Source organism: Strongylocentrotus purpuratus, unplaced genomic scaffold (genome assembly GCF_000002235.5).
Source record: "Strongylocentrotus purpuratus isolate Spur 01 unplaced genomic scaffold, Spur_5.0 spur5_scaffold_17, whole genome shotgun sequence".
NCBI lineage: Eukaryota > Metazoa > Echinodermata > Echinoidea > Camarodonta > Strongylocentrotidae > Strongylocentrotus > Strongylocentrotus purpuratus.
In genome coordinates, this window is record NW_022145602.1 from 22,000,232 (window position 1) to 22,021,764 (window position 21,533).

Consider the following 21,533-nt stretch of genomic DNA (forward strand, 5'->3'; position numbering starts at 1 on the left):
CACTATGCACAAACGCTGAGCAAATATCCCAAGCTAAATTCTCGAGCTTGAGTTTCGAGTTTCGAGGTCATTGCTCAAGATGATGAAGAACCGATTTGTAACTTCAGGATTATTTGGCAATCTTGAGCTGATGAAGACATTCATTGTCTTATTGTCTCATTGTCTTAACAGAAGGAAAAGTAGTACCAGAGCACTACATTTGAATTGATCATGCAGGCTTGTGGATAGAGAATGGCTTAAGCATCTTGTAACCCACTATGTCATTTCAATGATGAATCTCATATTGGAACCTTGGTTGTTATTACATTGCTTTAAAGTTCATACTGTCAATTCTTTTCCCATTCTCATTATCTCTTCATAAAGACCTCACATTTTCATCTCATTTCATGCCAATCATACCAGCTAGCTTTGAGATGAACAATCCATCTTATAGCATGATGCATGAAGCACTCTCATTGCCTGTGCAGTATTACCTCAAGGAAAATGTTTTTTCTTCAAGCTTTTGACAACATTATTACCTAAGTATGGCGTTTTCCGATAATTACTTTGTATTTTAACAATGTTGCAATAAAATAAAATAAAAATATTATTGTTACCAATTTGAAATACACTATTACTCTTTTCACACTGGTTTTGCTTAACCCCGTACTTTGCTTAGCCCCGTACTATCCTTAACCCCGGACTATTTTTTTGGCTTTTCACACTCGCTGTTTTTAGTCCCGTACTAGCGCCTATTCCGGAATAAGAAAATTCCCGCTGTTCTCACTGCATTTCGTTAACCCCGGATATCGTGTATGTTATGATTGGACATACTTCGCATCTGGCCAGCTGCGATACGCTCAATTGCGTAGTACCGGACTATTTTTCGTTTCTGTTCTCATTCATTTGCTTAGCACCGCAATTGCGGGGTTAGGAGGAGTTAGCACCACAATTGCGGAGTTAGCCCTGCTATTTTGCAGGGTTAGTTAACCCCGTACTATAGGTGGGGTTAGCCAACTTTAGCCCACTTTGGTAAAAACCAGTCTGAACAGAAAGTGGAATAGGCTTAACCCCGTACTATAGGTGGGGTTAAGACCCCCCCTTAACCCCACCTATAGTACGGGGTTAAGGAAAATATTGCCAGTGTGAAAAGCATATAAATGATCAATTTTTCCCTAAAAATAAACCCTGTCCTGAAATTTAATAATATTAATAATATTCAGCTTTTATATAGCGCTTACATCTCGGACGTCTCGAAGCGCTTTACAGATATAATATTACCCCGGTCATTGGATTCAGTGCTTGCCCGCAAACAATGTGTGCACAATCTCCACTCCCTGGGGAGCATTCCAGCCAGGCATTACTTTACGCTCAAAAACTGTTTGACCGACAATGACGGTCGCATCCTACCGGGTACCCATTTTAACACCTGGGTGGAGAGTAGCAAGTGCAGGTTAATATCTTGCCAAAGGATATTAGTGCCGTGTCGGTGATTCGAACCCTCGACCTTTGCATCTACAGTTGAGTGCCTTAAACCACTTGACCACGACACCAAAACACAAAATGAAATCATTGCTTAATAACCTTTCATTCTTGATGTCTGAGTGTTTATTTTATAACAGGAAGGTTATTAATGTTGTCATATCTATGTAACCTCATCTAAGGGAATAGATCTGATGGGATTGATTCTTCCAAAGATGCAGATATATATATCACGGCCACGTAATTCTCTTCTGAAATCAAGCTACAGCCAATCACATCAGGCGATTGCATGACCTATAAGCATCGCCTAAAGCATCATGCAATTGCCAACAATTGTTCGAGAGTCAATTTTCGTCATACTCCTAATTACAGCACTGACCTCAGAATTACACCCAAGTGTACTCTTTACACTTAACCTGACCTACAATCAATCTCTGCCCTAACCCTGTTAAACTATTATAGTATCTATTGGGAAATGAGGGAAGAGAAATCTTCCAGCGAAAATTTTGCATTTGCTCGTACTATAAGATCCTTAAATCTTATGCTGCACCAGGGAAAAATTTGTTTGTTTTAATGCTACTCAGGCCCGTATAAACTAGGGGTTCGCGTGAATCCCCCCCCCCCCTTACAAAAAAAAGAAAGAAGGATTTTGTTTTTTGTTGTTGTTGCTGAAGTTTGGGGGAGGGGTGTTGATTTAAAACAAAATTGTGCTCTATAAACCCCCCCCCCCCCCCCCGCTTATTCGCCGCTCAATCTGGCTCAAAGTTGCAACCCTAAGAACCCCCACTTAAAAAACGCTTGTACGGGCTTGCTACTATATACATGTACTTTGATCACGAGAATGAAAGCAACCTTGTTATTTGTTTTTATCTATTCAAAGTTAATACACCACAATTAAATCAAACATGACCAAAACCTTCTGCAGATAGGGTTTATCTGATAGAAGACTGTCATGAAATGCATCTCAAATTAAATTTCCATTCCATCAAAATGTAACAGCGTTCTTTGATTCTGAATTAAAAACCTAAACAATGGTGGATCTTAAAGGACATGACTGGTACTTAAAATGTCAAAAAATGATAGGACACGATTGCGACTACTTTCGAAAAATTAACCTAAGGCAATTTCAATGACCTTCCACATGTAAGTCACCTATGGAACTATCAGCGTGTCCACACACAAAACAATTTATCCCGAAACTCTATAACGAAACGTCGTACAAAGAATCATAGTATAAATTTCAAAGTGTCCACAGACAAGAAACGTCATATAAATAATCATCGTATAAATTCAAGGATGTCCATAAACAGCAGAAAGTAATCCTGAAACTCTACAGTCTGGTCTCCTTTCGCTCGAGGTCACGTTAAGCCCTGCCCAGTTAGTTACACTAGTTACACTCCCTCTGTCCACCCACAACATTTTCCGTGATTAGGCGTGATTTTTTATTGAGTTTCAGTTCGAAACGATGCCCAAACCTGCGTTTCGTTAAACTAGTTTCGTTATACGACGTATCGTTAGTGAACGTCCACACACACAATTTCATTGTAAAACTATCGCGAAACGGTATCACTATCGCGAAACGGTATAGCTAATCACGGAAAATATTGTGTGTGGACAGGGGGTATGTGAACATGACTTATGTAATCCGAACATGATTTCTATTGGATATACAAAAGGGTATTGAAATGACTCCTTGAGTTCATTTTTCTAAATCAGTTGTAATCGTGTTTAATAAGGAAATATATCTAGTGATGATACAGCCAATATATGCCCCAAATACAATTTCCTAAGAACTCCCAACCTCCAAGATCACGATTTATCAAAGTTCATTCCCCTTGATTTCAATTGTTTCCAAGGTGATTAAAAGTAATGGATGAAGACAAGTCTGGAATTCTAGATCAAATATTAATGACTAACTACTGCAGTCTCTTTTCATGCTTGTTCAGATATGGTGCAGTAAACTGCCGCAAAAAAAGGACTTGCGCATATTCACCGAGCTCTGTGTTATATGATACAGAAATGTGAGGTGTATTACACTTTACCTCATCATAGCCAAATAAAAAATTGTGGTTTTGCGGCATCATATCTGAACGAGCTTTCATAGCGATGGAAGAAATCATGGGCAGAATTCTAGATCAAATATTTATGAATAAACATTGCTCTTTTAGCTTTTAAGACACTTGCATGACTAGTTTTCATTCCACCAAGTGAATCGGTAATGTGATGAGTTTCCTTGCAAAATGCGTGAATCCCACTTTAGGTTATTCGAGATTGATACAAATAAATTGTTACAACAGAGGATAGGTGAATTCAGGTGGTTAAATGATTTGCCATAAACAGCTTTCTTTAACCTACAACTTTGTGTTTTGTATCAATCTGAAAAACAGACTCAGACGCAGACACAACATTTATTGTGCAAAGCTATATGATACCTGCAGGTCTAAAATAGTGAGACTTGGGCATTTGATGCGTTTTGCAGCAAAACTGTTCTCAGAAGGCCTGTGTTCATCAGCTCGAGATTGCCAAATATCCCGCTATTTCAATTATCCTGATCGCAAATTATCCAGTTAGTTTGCGTCTTCATCAGCTCGAAGTTGCAATTAGCAGGATATTAGGTCGGGATAATCATCCCGAGATATCATGGGATAGTTTGCAAAATATCCTGATATTTATCTGGTGCGTCTTCACCAGCCCGAAGGTTCGCACTATGCGCGAACGCTGAGCAAAATATCTCGAGCTAATTTCTCAAGGTCGAGTTTCAAGTTTCGAGGTCGAATCTCGAGCTGATGAAGACGCGATTTGTAACTTCGGGATTATTTCCCAAAATCAGAAATACCGGGCTATTTGGCAATCTCGAGCTGATGATGACACGCCTATATTCCAGGGGAAAGTAAGCTTGGGAAAGGTCACTCCACTATTCGGTTGACTTTGCCGACAGTTTGATATTAAACCAATTCATTGCAATTACTCTTCAGACTTGTCACCAATCAATTATTCATCTTCTCTGAATTCCCACCGTGGTGATCTACAATGTCCAGCTATGCATCTTAAGTAGCCACACGTGGGATCTTAACCCACATCCTCAAGTTGGAAACACTATTTCAAGTGTGATCGGGGAAAAGGACAGTTAATTTTCATGCATGACAAATGTCAACTGTGTATTCCCTTGCAAAACCAAAGCCATCAAATATGTAACAAACCTTGATTTGGACTGTGTACATGTGTACTTTTAAAAATAGTGTTCTATATTGCTCTTTAGTAGTAGTATAGTAGGAGTAGAAGTAGTAGAAGTAGTTGTAGTAGTAGTTGTAATCGCAGTATTAGTTGTACGCGTTGTAGTAGCCGTAGTAGTCATGGTAATGGTATTATTTTTTATTATTATTATTATCATTATTATTAATTACCATCATCATCACCATCATCATTATTATTAGTAGTAGTAGTAGTAGGAGTTTGATAATGTGCTTATCAGAAGGCTTCTATCTGCCACAACGCTATGAAAAGAGTGAAAAAACATAATTTTGAGAAGTATATATATATATATATATATATATATATAATTCTGAGTGGGATCAATCTTCCCTTCATCAAAGGAGCAGTTTCTATACTAAAAACAGATTAAATATTTGACAAAATAACTAAAGTCCAGAAAGTAGCCCTAGATTTTGGCCATGTGAGAAGTAGAACTAAAGTTCTCCATAAGGTCCTTGCCCCTTGAACAATGGATCCTATTTTCATCCGGGTAATTCCATTCTGGAATCCCTCGGTTCTTAATAAGGAACCAATTGGATCCTGGGTTAGAGTATAGGTTTCTTATATCGGATCCTCGCTTCTTGGAAGCTAAATCAAATTAGACCGTAGCTTTCCTATTAGAAGGTGGTATCAACCTCTTCATTTTCAAATTGAATATGGGTGCAATGACCATTTAGTCGAGTGATAGTAATTTAATATACCCCCCCGTTCATACTTCACCAGATAATAGGGTCTGATTCATTGCGCTGTATCCCAGAGGTCCAAATATTATATATATATATATATATATTGTATGTTCGGAGCCAGAAGGATGTTTATTCTGTGTTATAATATAATGAGCCAACGGCCTTCTGGCTCCTAAAGACAACATTTGTTTCCAGTAAAAAGAATACACCAGAGAACTGAGCAAAGAAATAGAAATACATAACAATTTCAGCACAATTTGTTAAAATAGAAAATCATATGTTTTACTCGAAGGAGATAGAATTAAACCCTTTTCAGATGGCACCCTTATAAGATTTGATTAAAGATAGTCTACATGTAGAAACCCATTCAGATTGCACTATTTTCACTTTGGTTGCTTTCTTCGTCTCTCTGCAGGGTAGCTTGTTTGCCACATGTGTATTTGTGCACACACACAAAATATATAGCCACCAATTGATGGAAAGATTGCTTTGTGCAATACAAATGCTTTGCAAAATCACCGATATCCAGTCTGAAATAGATCCAATACTACAACTTGTCTAACAATAATTATGTCCGTATGACTACAATTTTGAATAAAAATGATATGTGTTCATACGTGTCTTGATACCAAAACAATTAATATTGTTTCAGTAGATAATCTGTAGCTAATTGTTTTCCTGTGAAATGCCAAGGATGACATGTAAAGTCTACTGTTAAAGGTATAGACCTGCTCTGGCCATGCGATTGCATTGTGAAAGAAACGGTGTGGAATCGATCAAAAAAAGGTTGATCACGTACTTAGCATGTAAGTATTGGTGTGTACTGCAAGGTTCTGGAATCATCAAAATGATAAGATATTTGGCCTAGTCTTAGTAAAGTTACAAAGACTGTACACAGAAAGATGTAGGGACTACGAGATGATCTATTCAGGCCGGATAGATATGATAATTTACCAAATATATAAATTAGTAGGCAGTTTCCTGCCAAAATTTGTATCATCACGTATTAGTCAAAACATATTCTTTCACATGATTGGTAATAAGACCTTCCATTTAAATTTTTGAGAGGGGGCGTTTCCAACACTGGTCTATACCTTTAAGAAAAGTTCTGGAGCACCAAGAATAGGGGTCATGCTCATCTACAGAAATGCCACAAATAACAGACCATAATTGAAATCCTTTTTCTGAAATTGCATTGATTAAATGTGAAATTTATACAGAAACTACAGCTGAAATGAACCCTCAGAGTAATGTTAAGGACGCAATGCAGCCCGTTACCAAATAATTTGACATTCTATCATAATTATAATCAACATCCTGCAAAACATAATAGAAATGAGTTTTATAAATAAACTGAGTCCCAATGGACACAATAATCACTACGAACTGGGTGATCTCGTAAATAATACAATTTTTTTTAAATTACCAATATTCAGGACTTTTTATCATTACTTTTTCATTTGTTATGTTGATGCCAGTTGGTCTAAAATTGTTGTTATTTTCATATTTTATAGTCTACAAAGGACTGTAGTGAGCTTCTAATAAGGCAAATATTGTTATGGCTCTGTAAAACATTATAAAAGACAATCTTTGACCAAGTTTCATTCATTTCAAAGTATTTTATGTGACATATTTCTCATGCAAAAAAAGTTTTTCTCCCAGGAAGCCAGCCCATCCCTCAAAGCCAATTTGACCTTCGACCCATCTTCAATCATCAGGCATATCAAATGGACACATCTCGTCTGATTTCCTGACCTAGCTAGGCGACCCCATGACCTTTCTCATCTTACATTGCATAAAACAAAAGTAAGCTGATCAAATTGAAGAGTGACTCATAAGGGCCCATTTACATTGCATGAAAACCTATTTGAAACAACATTGTTTTTTGAACTACCATTTACAACACCAATAAAAGTTTGTCAGTGTAAGAAATTCTTTTTTTGGGGGGTGCATTTTGTGCAAGCGCTACTTAATGCAGCTTTGCATGCGATAGTACAGAAGCGAGGAAAGTCATGTGAGCAACAACCAGAAATAATTCACCGGTGTTTTGAGAGCGAGCATATACTGCAAAGCCAGCACAGTTTCGGCTGGCATTAATTCACAAAACCACAATCTACAGGTGGGTTTTCGATTTTGTTTTTTTTGGACGTGTTTGTGGGTAGTTGCCTTGCAACTTCCAACAAAACTCTGGAAAGTGTGAAGAAAAAGAAGAAATTCTGACAGTGTAAATGCACCTATAGTGTAGAAACCAATATGTTTTATATAGGTACACAGTCTCATGCAATTGGGTGTTCACAATTGGAGATTTATTGTCACTCTCTGAGCTAAGGCCTTTGCCGAAATTGAAAAAGCTGTTGATTTACTTTGAAGTCAAGAGGAACCTGTTTGCTGTACCGAGGTATGAAGGCTTCTAGTTTGAAGAAAAGTATGTAGAGGTATTGTGGTCGAGTGGATACGTCACCGGACTTTCGATCACAAGGTCCGCGGTTTGAGTCCCGCCACGGCACTAATGTCCTTTGGCTACATTTGCCACTCTCCACCCAGTAGGATGCGAAAGCCAATGTGGTATGCTTAGCAATTTGAGCCTAGTAGCTTTTGTTGGAATGCTTCCCAGGGAGTGGAGAAAGTGCATACATTGTGTGCGGGTAAGCCAGAATCTGATGACCAGGGTAATAATGTAAAGCGTTTAGAAACTCGAACATTCCCGACCTATTAAGTGTTATATATGCAAAATATTATTATAATTATTAAAAGATTGAATTAGAAAACAAACACCAGAACAAACATACTGGCACCAACCTGTTCTTATTTCTTGGACATTTGGTTTGCGAGGTGAAAGTTAAAACTAAAACAAATTCTAAACAATTCTGTCAATCTGTCAACACCGGGATCAAGGGCGCATAATCCCATCACCAGAATGACTACCGGTACATGAATCCATGTCTAGTTGGTAACAAAAGTCTACTTTGGCATTAAAGATTATAAAGTTAAGTTCTGGTCATGCGATTGCATTGTGAAAGAAACGGTCTGAAATCGACCAGAAAAGGTTGATCATCTAGCATATAAGAATTTGTGTGTATTGCAAGGTTCTGGAATCATCAAAATGATAAGAAATTTGGCCAAGTCGAAACACTGTACTCAGAAAGATGTATATGGGACTACATGAACACATGACGTAAAAAACCTACCCCCCCCCCCCCCCCCGAGTTTTACAAGTTACATGACATATTTAGAATATAAAGGCATTTGAAGAGCCATGCTTTTCAGGGAACATGTCTTATCTGATGTTCTTCCACACTTGCATAATAAGAATGATAACGCTCACAAATTATTTTTCACCTCTTCCCAGAACTCAACCTTCTCTTTAAGTATCAAAATTGCAGAGGCAACAAAACTGAAAGTAAATACAGGAGATTAAGATTTTTGGGAGTATTTGATTTGATCGAGCTTCCCAAAAGATATATATATGAACTGGCAAAGTGCTACAGCATGTTGGTCTTCATCAATAAAAGAATTTTACAAATACAATGATTAACTATTGTGTCTCATATGAAAGCAGCTACAAAGTCAAACGGAAGATACAATTTGTGCACATCTGATTTCTCTAAATGTTGAGATATTCCCTTATATCTTATTTTCATGTTAATTTGTTGTTTAATTAAAATTTCCATGTTAATTTTTGTTTAATTTTTCAGCTTGTAATGAAATTAAAATTAACCTGACCTTGGTTATGGTTATCAATTTAAATGTGGTTTTGATTCCTTTATTTCAATCAATTTAACAAAATAAACAATTTTCATGACTGATTTTCTTTTAAAAACATGATTTAAAACATTGAAATAAACATGTATTGCCCTATAATCTATTTATTTTCTTGTCTGGAAATGGATGCAATATAGACATATATCCTGTGAGTCATTGATAGTAAATATAGGCTGCGTTCATGCTTAAATTTTGAAGGCAGAATGAGCGATCTGAAACGCTCATCGTGATCGCAGTTCCACGATGTAGTGTTCATGCTTACTTCTCCAGGCAATTCTCCTTGGGTGGCCTTCAGCTGGATTCGCAAACCTGTGTGCGCATGCTACGTAGACCCACTAGAGGTCAGTGCGTTGACCCCATTTAAACGCGTTTACAAATTGTAAACGCATCTTTTTGTGAAGTTACGATCGGCGATCGTGATCGCCGTTTTTCGGTGATTCTACAAAAGTGAGCATGAACGCAAGCGTGTTTTAAACTAAACGCGTAACAGATGCCTGATTCTGGCCGTCAAAATCAAGCATGAACGCGCCCATAGTCTACAAACTTTCATAGAATGCTATTGCATACCTCAGAAAAAATGCAGCCAGAGGCAGAATTCCTGACTAAACAGATTAAAAAGCAATTAACCTTCTAATAGTATTGTGGGACCTTTGTTGACTATATAGTTGTGCTCTTAATAAGCCCCAGACTCTGTGGCTGATGGCTTTCTAATCAGCAATCAAGACGTAATTGATTATTAAGCAATGTAATTACAAACTTTAGGCCTGTCCTCATCAGCTCGAGATTGCCAAATAGCCCGCTATTTCAGATTTTGGAAAAATTCCCGACGCTCAAGACTTGACCTCGAAACTTGAAACTCGAGCTCGAGAAATTAGCTCAAGATATTTTGCTCAGCGTTCATGCATAGTGCGAGTCTTCGGGCTGGTCGATCAAGACGCGCCGGACACATAACGGGATATTTTGCAAACTAGGCCAAGCTATCTTGGGATGATTATCTCGACCAAATCCCGCTAATTGCAACTTCGGGCTGATGAAGACGCAAATTAACTGGATAATTTTGATCGCGATAGTTCAAATAGCGGGAAATTTGGCAATCTAGAGCTGATGAAAACAGGCCTATTGCCTGGTATGGGCCCGATCTAAATTAAAACCTAAATGGCAATTCCAGAAATCAGCAGAGCTAGAGTATGGCAGTTTAAGCTCTGTCTTGCAGAGTACCGGTGTGACATTTAATTCTGAAATACTTAAAATCAAAAATGCTATCCAGGATATCAGTCGATGGTCGGGGACTGGATGGAGGATTAGGACTCAGGCCTATATGCCGGCTTTAAAGATAAAGTCGAGTTCTGGTCATGCGATTGCATTGTGAAGGAAATGGTGTGGAATCGATCAGAAAAAGTTGATCATCTAGCATAATATTAGAGTGTATTGCAAAGTTCTGGAATCATTAAAATGATAAGACATTTACAAGCACTAGCTGTACACAGAAAGATGTATATGGGACTTCAGGAACATGTGACATAAAAATCTGCCCCTATTTTTATGATGGTACATGCCATTTTTTTAATATTAAGGCATTTGAAGAGCCATGCTTTTTAGGGAACATTTTTTTATCTGATGTTCTTTCACACTTGCATAATACAATGATAACGCTCACAAATTATTTTCCCCTCTTCCCAGAACTCAACCTTCTCTTTAAAGGGTTAGATCAATCTGCTTTAAGAGAACGTCTCACCTGAAATTGACACATCCCGCCCCAGCTGGCGGGGCAAGCCATTGAGCCGAGATAGAAGTTTTACTGGAAGAGAAGGTGTGGGTCAGAGCACGACTGCATGTCCTCGAAAAACGTACCTTTAATCTGTCCGTGATCTGATAAAAGTGATACAAACATATGAAGAAATGAATATTCGGGTGTGTTCAAGCAATTTTTTGAAGCTAGTATCACAAACATGAAGCACAAACATGAATCACAAATTCAAATGAAACAAAGTTGTTACGAACGACGAGAAATCGCATGAAATTGCTTGAACGCAACCGTGTTTTAATAGTAAACGTCTTTGAAAACACATTTCAAGGCATAAAAAGTGTTGCTAAAACATGTTCACACAGACCTTCTAGAATTGAGCTCAAGTGCAATCTCAATACCCCTTCTACATCCTAAAGAAATTATGGTCGGATTTATAGTTTAAATGTCATAGTAATGTTCACACATTTCATTAGGAGACGGACAAGGCTCATGAAATTATTTCGTAAGGGTGATTTTTTAGATTGTGGGATAAGAGTGATTGCACGCGTCTAATATTGGACCTCTGACCGTGTCACTCTTAGTTTGAGGCCATTAGTTGCAGGTTCTTCTTTTTTCCAACCAGCTTTTTACCTTTCGTAGTTTCATGTGCGTAAAAACCCTCATGGTTCCATCAGTGGGCAATTGGGCACTTTAGATTTTATGCAATTCTTTGTAACAAAAAAGGGCTGTTTAATACAATTGTGAAAGTTTCTTTTTAACATCATTGTGTCAAAACTGAGAAAGTGAAAACAGATAAAGTAGCTATATCCCTCTCGCTGCATTACCTATTCAAGATACTTCTATCACATTAGTTTGTGAGAAACTCACCACAAAATCTCCTGCAGCTTCATTTGGAGCGCTGCCCTTGGTTGCAACAAGAAAGAATTCTCTGAAAGACACTGGGGTTGTACTCTGTAGTAGAACTGTAATCAAGGAGGATAGAAAGAAATAAATTTTTAGCACACAAGACTATATAAAATGACATTTCTAGTTACAAAAGACACTTTCTGGACCTGGTAAAGGTATTATGACATTTTTAATTTGTTTTTTGTTTTTTGGGGGGCCGTTGTATTCTTAAAAAACTTTACAGGTGCCTTTGCTAGCTTTTTGTTCTCTTAAGTTTATGAAAACAGGTTTTACTGGTGTGAAGGAATAGAACAGGTCTTATGTAAGATCCTTGAGGGACACCCATACTGCATAAAACTGTCTGCAAGGCTTCAGCTCCTAACAATATATTTTTTCAAACAATATCTTTTAAAATAGAGGTAATATAATTCATAGAAATACATGCCTCCTTCAAATATAGTATGATAATACTATTTTAAGTCTGAGGCCTTTAAGAGCCCTATGTTTATGGGGGATACCACAATATTCTTTAAATAATAAACAGTTTTTTTAGTTTTTAAGTTAAAGATTGTGTAAAGTTTAGTGGACGGTGAAGTTGGCAATAAACCGTCTGACTTGGCCCCACTTCCTCAAAATGAACCAAAAGATGTACCTACAAATCAATATCACTATTTGTACGTTCAGAATCAGTACAAAATTATACAGAAGCAGTGATGAACGTTATGGTAATAATTGTAAGTTCAGTATATATGCATTTCTTCACATATTAGAGAGAGAAACAGAAAAGTTTGGTTAAAGGTAAAGACCAGTTATGGTCATGCGATTGCATTGTGAAAGAAATGTTGTGGAATCGATCAGAAAAGGTTGATCATCTAGCATCTAGCATCTGCAAGGTTTTGGATTCATCAAAATGATAAGAAATTTGGCCCATTTTTCGTAAAGTTACAAGCACTATACACAGAAAGATGTATGTGGGACTACCCTATATCTCTCACAGACCATGAGAGAAACAAATTTACCAAATATATGAATTAGTAGGCGGTTTCCCGGCAAATTTTTTATCATCATGTATTAGTCAAAACATATTCTTTCACATGATTGGTAATGAGAGCTTCCATTTCATTTTTTGAAATTGGGGCGTTTCCAATACTGGTCTTTACCTTTAAAGGCATTGAAATAAAAAGAAATAATCTGAACAAAAAGTACACCACTCACTGGTAGTTCCCTGGTTATTTTAAAAGGGTCAACAAATGGAGGAAATTACCAGAATTGAACAAATAGGACCTATTGACCTTTTACAACAATTTGTGTCAGTTACTTTGTTTCTCTTCCTGAATACCATTTCCTTCCGTTTTAACTTAATCCATCTGTCTGGCTTACAGAGATGAGATCAAATGTCTGTTTAAAAAAAAAATCTATGAATGAAAGTAAAATGTATTTTGTACACAGCTCCTCATTTTTATAATATGTACATGTAATCCATTTAGAGCCAGTAAAGAGTTAACTTGTGTACTTCAACACAGAGTACAAGCCCTTTTGGCCCAAAACAGACATTGTAATACTAAGATTCCAATATCTTGTTTTCAACCACAGCTTTTTAGTAATAATAATAATAATAATAACAGGTATTTTTACAGCGCCGTCTATCTAGATACCGGTAATTCTATTCCGAGGCACATTTATTATTACCCCGGCTTTAGCCTAGCTGCCGTTTATACAGCGCTCTAGCATTTCAAGTTGAGTGTGGCAATTAGGACATTAGTGCAGGGGCAGGACTCGAACCGCAGACCTTGTGATCGACATTCCGGCTACGTATCCACTCTACCACGACACCTCTACTAGGGGGATTCCCCATCTGATAACTTACTACTCCTGTGTATTTCTTTGACTTTAATCATCTTCTTTGGCTTGTAATTATTTTCATTTTCAAATGTTTGTATTTTTTCCCCATGAAAATATATTCAGAGAGATTTTTCAGTCAAGGCTTGCTTCACCATTCTACACAAAGAGATAACCATCAGTGGCACTCTCAATCAGTTACACTGCCAACAATAGGAGAGTTTCACAATGTAGCCAAATTTCATGCATACATGCTTCTGAATGCCCTTGACACACACATATTTCATTCACCAGTTATGATTGCATTCTGACTATTAAAATAGAATTATATGTAACAGGTGATCATGAAATAATTTGTAAAATAGCACTTAACAATAATCTATGCCATAAATTTGATTACATTACGAAAATGGTCTATTGAGATACAATTATTTGTCACAGGTGAATAAAATAATTCACATGAAAGTGCTTCAAAGAGACATATCCATTGAATTTAGTTACATTACAAAACTAGCCAAAAAAGACATATATCGTCGCTGTTTTCACGAAGTGACGGTAGTGAAAAAAAATTGCATTCACTTTGCATTACGAATTTCCTCACTACCGTCACTTCGTGAAAACAAGGACGATATATTGAATTAAGTTACATTAAAAAACTAGCCCCCAAAAGACATATACATTGAATTTAGTTACATTACAAAACTAGCCAAATTTGATCAAGTACTAGACAAGAAATGTCTCCATATTTTTTCTGTAACTACATGTATATCATATCATCGGTGGGGTGACAAAAACACCTTGTATCTCAATTTTTGAGATTTCGATTTTTTTTTGCATAATTTTGTACCTAATGGCCTACAACACCACCTGATAAATCCATGAAACGCCTCCTTCTCGTTTTTTTCACAAATTCCACACAAACACCCTTAAACTAAACCTCATAACTTTAACCCCCTTTAAAACTGCACTGACAAAACCTCGAAACATAAGATACGTAATTCCTTTTCCTCGTAACTCACACACGGCCTAACAGTACCAAAGTTAGTGTATTCAAATCCTCGTAACTTATTCAACCAAATCCTTGTAACTCATTCAGAGTTGAAAGTAAGAACTCGTATCTCAATTTGAATAAAAACTAAAAACTCGTATGTCAATGTACATGTAGATAAACGTAAAAACCTTGTAACTCACTTTCAAATATCAAAACAATTATTTTACTGTATTTCAACAATGACATTAAAAATTGTATAAGTATTCCAGTTTTAAAAAGAAAGGACGGTGTCACAGCACTAAATTTTTTGAGACAGGAAAGTTTTTTTGCTCTCCTGAAAATTCATGATTTTTGAGATACAAGGTTTTGTCACCCCACCGACATAGGATGATTATTATATGTAATATAAATCAATCAAATGTTTCAACCCCAACCATGCATGGTCAAGGTTCATAGTCAAATACAAGTGGAAAAGAAAGAGGCCTATATGCTCCAGAATTTATTGCTCAGACCAATAAACTTCTATCCGATAAAAAGTCAATTTGACTGCGAAGAGACAGACATCTCTATTTCCAGGAAAGTCTCAATGATCAATCATTTTGCCGCCTTTATTTTTGGAGACAGCTGCGTGAAGCCACCTCAAGTACCATGCTAACCTAGATAGTGGCTCTAGGTGAGACACAAATGTCAACTTATGCTGTTGCCGATTTACTAAATGCAGCAGCAGTTTGCTTTTGACAAATAACTTCATAAACACTGCTGCGGAAGAGTTTCAATCAATCATGTTCACGGTGAGAGTGTTTTTTTTCTTCTTGAATATATTTGTAAACATGTGAACATTGTACCTCAATCTGCTTTTGCCTGAGTGCAGAGAGATAGAAAAAGACCTTGCAAGATTTGTATTTATTTTACATCTGCTCTTGCCTGAGTGTAGATAGATTACAAAAACACCTTGCAAGATTAATTTGTCTGTTTGGAACTAGAAGTATGTTAACTCTATGTGATGTGATGAGAGTTTAATGCCCTTCTGTCTCCAAACAGAAGAATTATAAATTTCTTAAACAAGAATTTGTCTGATACCTTTCATTTCTCTGTTCAATGGGAAGAGCATTCCATACATCTGGGCCAGTGTGATGATTGGATTCGAGTTTGAGTTTGAAGTTTATTATCCAAACAAAAGTACATCAATATAACAATCAAATGTGAACGGTTAACATTGAAAGGATAAATGGGACCAGAAAATATCATTAAATGCTTATCGTGTCTGGTACCAATAACACTCAATAGTATCACAGTAATGAATGAGAATGTAATGAATAAATATTAACTATTGACTACATACTTAAGCTACAAGCTTTTCTACATCTAGGGTAAATATGTTCTGTGATTAAATACAAAGCTTTGGTATTTGGTATTTACACTAAATAAAAGATAAAGAATTAAATAACATAATATTTACAAAAAGGCAAGAACCTTGGTTCAAAGTTAAAAACAATTATTCCATTAACATTTGTGATATTAGAGTTCTACGAAAGCAAGACACTGATGCTTTCTTAAGGGATAGAACAGTTTTTGGATTGCACAAGAATTTGTCTGATACCTTTCATTTCTCTCTTGCATTTTCACGCTCAGCATAGCTCAAATCCACTCTATGAAATTTGACCAGGAGACAATACCTTCCACACATAAATAAACTATCGTTATATTTCAACTGAAGAAATTAATCTTCAATGTAAAAATAACAATCAGACTTCAGTGCCTTATATATTATTTTAAAGTTAACAATGAAACAAAAATGATGTTTTGGTTTGGTTTTCATTTCATGCAACCCCACTGATATACACAAACATATGTATGATTTTACCATATCTACTCAACCCTTCGCCTATGGGAACTGGGTGGCCACTGTATTAAGCCTTTGGGAATGAATGAATACAGTAGTCAATGGGGTAATCTAACAGTCTGAAAGATTTGTGCCATCAAAATTTATGCAAGGAGCTAGCATCTGGACATTTGAATTACTAGAAAGGTTTATGTAAATGGTAAATGAAGTAATAAATACAAAACAAAAATCCATGACTAATGTTAAAGGGATCCGGTAACTTTGTCTTATAGATCCTTTCAAAAATCCTTGATTTAGCTCAGGCTGCAATGATAATTATAAACCTTTAGGTCAGTCAGGAACCCCATGACTTTTACAAGCCGATCGCTTGTCTGATTATCAAGATATTTATGATTGAAGATCAAAATCAAATTTTGTGTTTGCCAAACGGTTTTCATAACACTACAGTTTATTGGGGAAAACGAGTATGGTAAAACCGGTCACTCATAGATTTTTACTGTTTTGAGGCACTTCATGATCATTTTCAAGCGCAATTTTTTTAGGGCTTCATTAATATTACACCATATCACAGACAATGATAACACGTAGGGCCATGCATCTCAGATTTAACATTGTTAAACAATGCCTTTAATGAATGATAAACATGACTGAGAGACACATTCAGAGGAAAACTGTTTCCACTTGTGTTATTGAAAAAAACACTTAACAGTCCTTGGCCAGAATAGCTCTGCACTCTTGAAAGATGAGTTATGTGCCCTTTTAGCGCTAAATCCAAGCTGACAGAAGCAACAACATTCAAATGTCTTAAGTATTTTGTATGTTAAGTGGGATGTGAAACAGTAATGCATGATTGTGATGGCAAGTCAAAATGAGTTACTGCTTTAAAGGGACTTGGTAACATTGTTCAGATGAGAGAAAACGGTGCCAAGGTAGTAACTTCAATGCTAGATGTACAATTTAGGACAACTTTGAGTCGAAACAGACCAATATTGATATATATAATACGAAATGGAAAAGGGAGAAGAGACTAGGTTCAAAAGAGTCATATAATTAATGCATGATATAGAAATAGAAATTATAGAGAAAGAAGGAAAAGCGATCCAATTACATTTAGGCAAATATGATTTGTTAAAAGTTATAAATTTGTTGGCCCAAAACAATCCCTCTACTCTTTGATGAAACTTTTTTGAATAATTTTAAGTCAGTTTCTCTAGAAATGAAATAACCTTACCATAACTCAAAATAAGTTTAAAGTTTGAAAAAGTGGGGGGGGGGGGGGGGGGGAGGGGGGGGAGTCACACACAAAACTGTCAGTTAATACCCTTCCTTCTCTTCATCTTCACTATCCTCTGCTATCTATCAAGTTTGAGCCATAATGAAAATGTTTTTTGACAGCAATCTGGAGGCATCTTTGCAACCACTGTAAATTGATAAAAGGTTTCCTGTCTCGATGTTACATTCATGACCATCTTTCCCCATCACCTTTCATTTGATTCATTCATTAGCCCTTCCTGCTTTCCACAAATCATCAACCATTCCATTGCGGGCATGTTCACACTAAAGGCTAGTTCAGGGGGGCGTTTCACAAAACTTGTCATCAGTGGCAAATGACAGTTTTTGTTATAAGCTACTGAAATCCTTGCTTCTGATTGGTCATCAGCAGATTTGTCACTGATTTTTGTCATTTGTCATTGAAAAAAGGCTTTGTGAAACACCCCCCAGATGTGCTGCGGAAAACCACAGATTTTTTTTAAACAATGACCCACGTGTGATACACTTTACATGTCTCTATCTGACAAAACAGAGCTAGGTGACGATGCATAGGGACTTTGATGCACACAGTTGCCTTTCATTTACACGTTTAAAAAAAACCTCTGTCGTTTATCACGTTTATCGCGTGGTAGCTGAACAAACCTTTGCAGATCCCAAAATATTGCAGAAGAGCACATTACTAGAATGTTCTATATCAGAGAGTTGTGTGTTGACTTCGATAAACATGTATCACGTTTCTGAGAACCCTTCTGGGCAAGAACACTGGGCAGAGTAAGACAAAACTTTTCAATCAATTTGCAGTCCGACAAATCAATCATAATGTCTTTATGTGATTGTAACCGAGAAACTTAATGCTGATTATCACAATTGATTGTAGGTTTCATGTTACAATTGCTTAATCTCTGTCAAACATCTGCAGGGCATCCACTTGAATGAATAGCGATCCCTAACATGTTGTCTGAACAACGAAACAACATTTTACATTCAAACTACTTGTCCAAGTTGAGATAAATCTGCAGGAAAGATGTCTCTGGGAACAATAAATTGTAACCTTATGTAATCAAAACTAGACTGGCAAATGTGAACACTGCTATATTTATTTGATGGCTACATGGGAGAGGTGCGTTATTCCCAATGCACTAGTGATACTATTAATTTGCAGGCATAGCCAGAAATATGAAGAGTTCTTTCCGCCTTAACAACAGATATGACTGGATTCCTGGTAAATGCTGTTAAGAGGCAAAGCTTTTTGTGGAGTAACTAGATAAAATGCATGCTTACAGTTAACTACTTCTACTAGGTTTGATTTAGATAGACCTACATGTATGTACATAAATATATTGGATGTATTGTAACACTGCACTTTACATTTTCAACTTAACTTTGCCTGGTATATACAGAATACTGATGCTCATCCGGTATTTTATTCTATACATTTTCATTAACTTCACCCCTACAACGTTGCCATGTATTTTTCCCCACTGCATCCAAGCTTAACCCCCCTCCCATCATCTCTACCCACACCTAACCTACCAGCCTTCCCCCTCTTGTCTGACCCCTAGCTAAACCCTTACTCCTTCACCTAAACCCATATTTTACCCCTCACCAACCCTCCCCCCTCGCCCCACTCACTACATCCTCATCCTCACCCATGTCTCACCCTAGCCAAACCCCTCGTCCGTCCCCCTGTCTAACCCCATGTAAACCCCTCTAGGCGGATGGGCGGGCGTATCAATCATCCATGGCTGAGCTATCACCCAGTAGATACCAGGCGGACAGGAACCCCATTGCACAGACAATTGAGATATAATCCCTTCGACCGTGGAGAGATAGATCCTTTCTTCATCTCACTCTATCCTACCGCTGCCATCCAATCCAGAAGCAAGGGAAGTCCTATAAAACGCCGCTTCTTCCATTGGATACAGGCACACATTGGATACCTCTTAAAGATAAACTTGAGTTCTGGTAAAAAAAAGAAAATTAATTCTCACAGAATCAAACGAAACGAAATAAATCACATGTGCCAAACAATTTTGGAAGAAAATGTATACTGGCTGAGTAATGAGCATAAGAAGACAAGGAAATCAAGGTAGTACCAGCCCCGACACCATGAGTGTTCTCCCATATATAGCTTTCTGTGTAAGTGCTTGTTACTTTACCAAGACTCGGTCAAATTTATTATGATTTTGATGAATCCAGAACCTTGCAGTCCACACCAATACTTACATGCTACATGATCAACTGTTTCTGATCCTTTCCACACCTTTTCTTTCACAATGCAATCGCATTACCAGTACTAAAGTTTATCTTTAATTTGTGGATGCCGGCAAAACGGATGCTGGGTATCTGTGGGAGGCTAAAGAACTGGGGGGTGTTTCACAAAGATCCTAAGTCAAACTTAACTCTAAGTTGGACTTAACAACCATGGGAAGCGGTTAACATCTTTGAAAATAGTTTGTAAAATTAATTTTAAAAGGCATAAAATGTTGATTCAAATCATTCATATTTTCTATTATCAAGGATATTTCATGTTTTTAGATTATACTTAAATTTTTGCTTTTTAATATATTTATTCAAGGCTACGAATGGCTCTTCTTAATGTTTAAGACCAACTTAGAGTTAAGTTTGACTTAGGATCTTTGTGAAACACCCCCTGATATATCAGGATCTCAACATGACACTGACATGGAGATGGGTAACGATGGTATGAAATGGCAAAACAACCACACATACTTTGACATGGTAGGCTGTTTATATGATTATATTCTAGAGTGCTCGATTGTCAGAAAAACTAATAATTTTGAGACACTTTTTGTGATGGTCTGAACTAAAGATACTGTATGAATAATTCATCCGTCAGAATAATTTGATGATTTTTTTTTTCTTCAAAATGCAATTATGATATTATAATTTTCAGTTGAAAATTTTCCCTTCTAATTTCACTATCCCCTTTAAAAATGTATGGAAATGTTCATCATTTGTATGAATAATTTTGTTTATTGAAACCCAGTGGACTGATTCTATATATGCAATAATAAGAGAAAAAATTTGTTTGTAATTAACAATTTTTTGACATAACTTTCAAACGTACCGGTATACTTTGTCATATTCAGGTACCTAGACTCTAATATACAACTGATTTCCTTTTCGTCATGTAAGGATTGTCGTCACTGAGTTTTCATAATTGAAACAAAAGGAGAGGGAGAGAGGAGGGAAGGTAAAACGAAAAGAAACAGAGAGAGAGAGAGAGAGAGGGAGAGAGAGATAGAGAGAGAGAGAGGACACAGATAGTGCACAAAAAGGGGAGGGAAAGAGATAGAGACAAAATAGATTGAGAAAAACGCAAGCATAAACATACACAATAAATGGATCAGGAAGAAGAAAAAAGAGAGAAAAAAAGTGAAAGAAAGAAGGAAGAGGAAGGAAGGAAAGGAGCAAGGAGAGTGACAGGATAGTGAAAGAAAAAAGGAAGAGAAAGAGCAAGAAGGAGATGGAATGAAAAAACAAAGAGTTACAAAAAGAGTAAAGGAAGGACAGTGAAAGAAAGAAGAAGAAAGAGAGATAGGAGAGGGAGGGAGAGAAAGAAGGAAAAGAGGGAGCAAAAAAAAAGTGAGAAGAGAAAGAAAAAAGGAGATTGAAAGGAGGAGAGAAAGAAGGAAGAAGAGTGTGAGAGAAAGGAGAGTGAAAAAAGAATAACAAGGCGAGAACATGAGGAAGAGAGGGAGCAAGAGAAGGGAGGAAAATGAGAGAAAGAAGGAAGAAGAGGGAGAGAATGAAGGAACAAGATGGAGATAT

The 21,533-nt window shown here is 36.8% G+C and overlaps 1 protein-coding gene across 1 annotated transcript in view; it reads right to left on the minus strand.

Annotated features, from left to right (window-relative positions):
• The window catches only part of LOC764938 (spondin-1), a 74,636-nt gene that overhangs the window by 15,671 nt on the left and 37,432 nt on the right, over positions 1–21,533 (minus strand). The window contains exons 2-4 of the mRNA XM_030988309.1: positions 19,600–19,700; positions 11,776–11,916; positions 10,897–11,030 (exon numbers count right to left, since the gene is read on the minus strand). Coding sequence (XP_030844169.1) covers positions 10,897–11,030; positions 11,776–11,916; positions 19,600–19,700 — 376 coding nt within the window. The remainder of the gene's footprint in view (positions 1–10,896; positions 11,031–11,775; positions 11,917–19,599; positions 19,701–21,533) is intronic.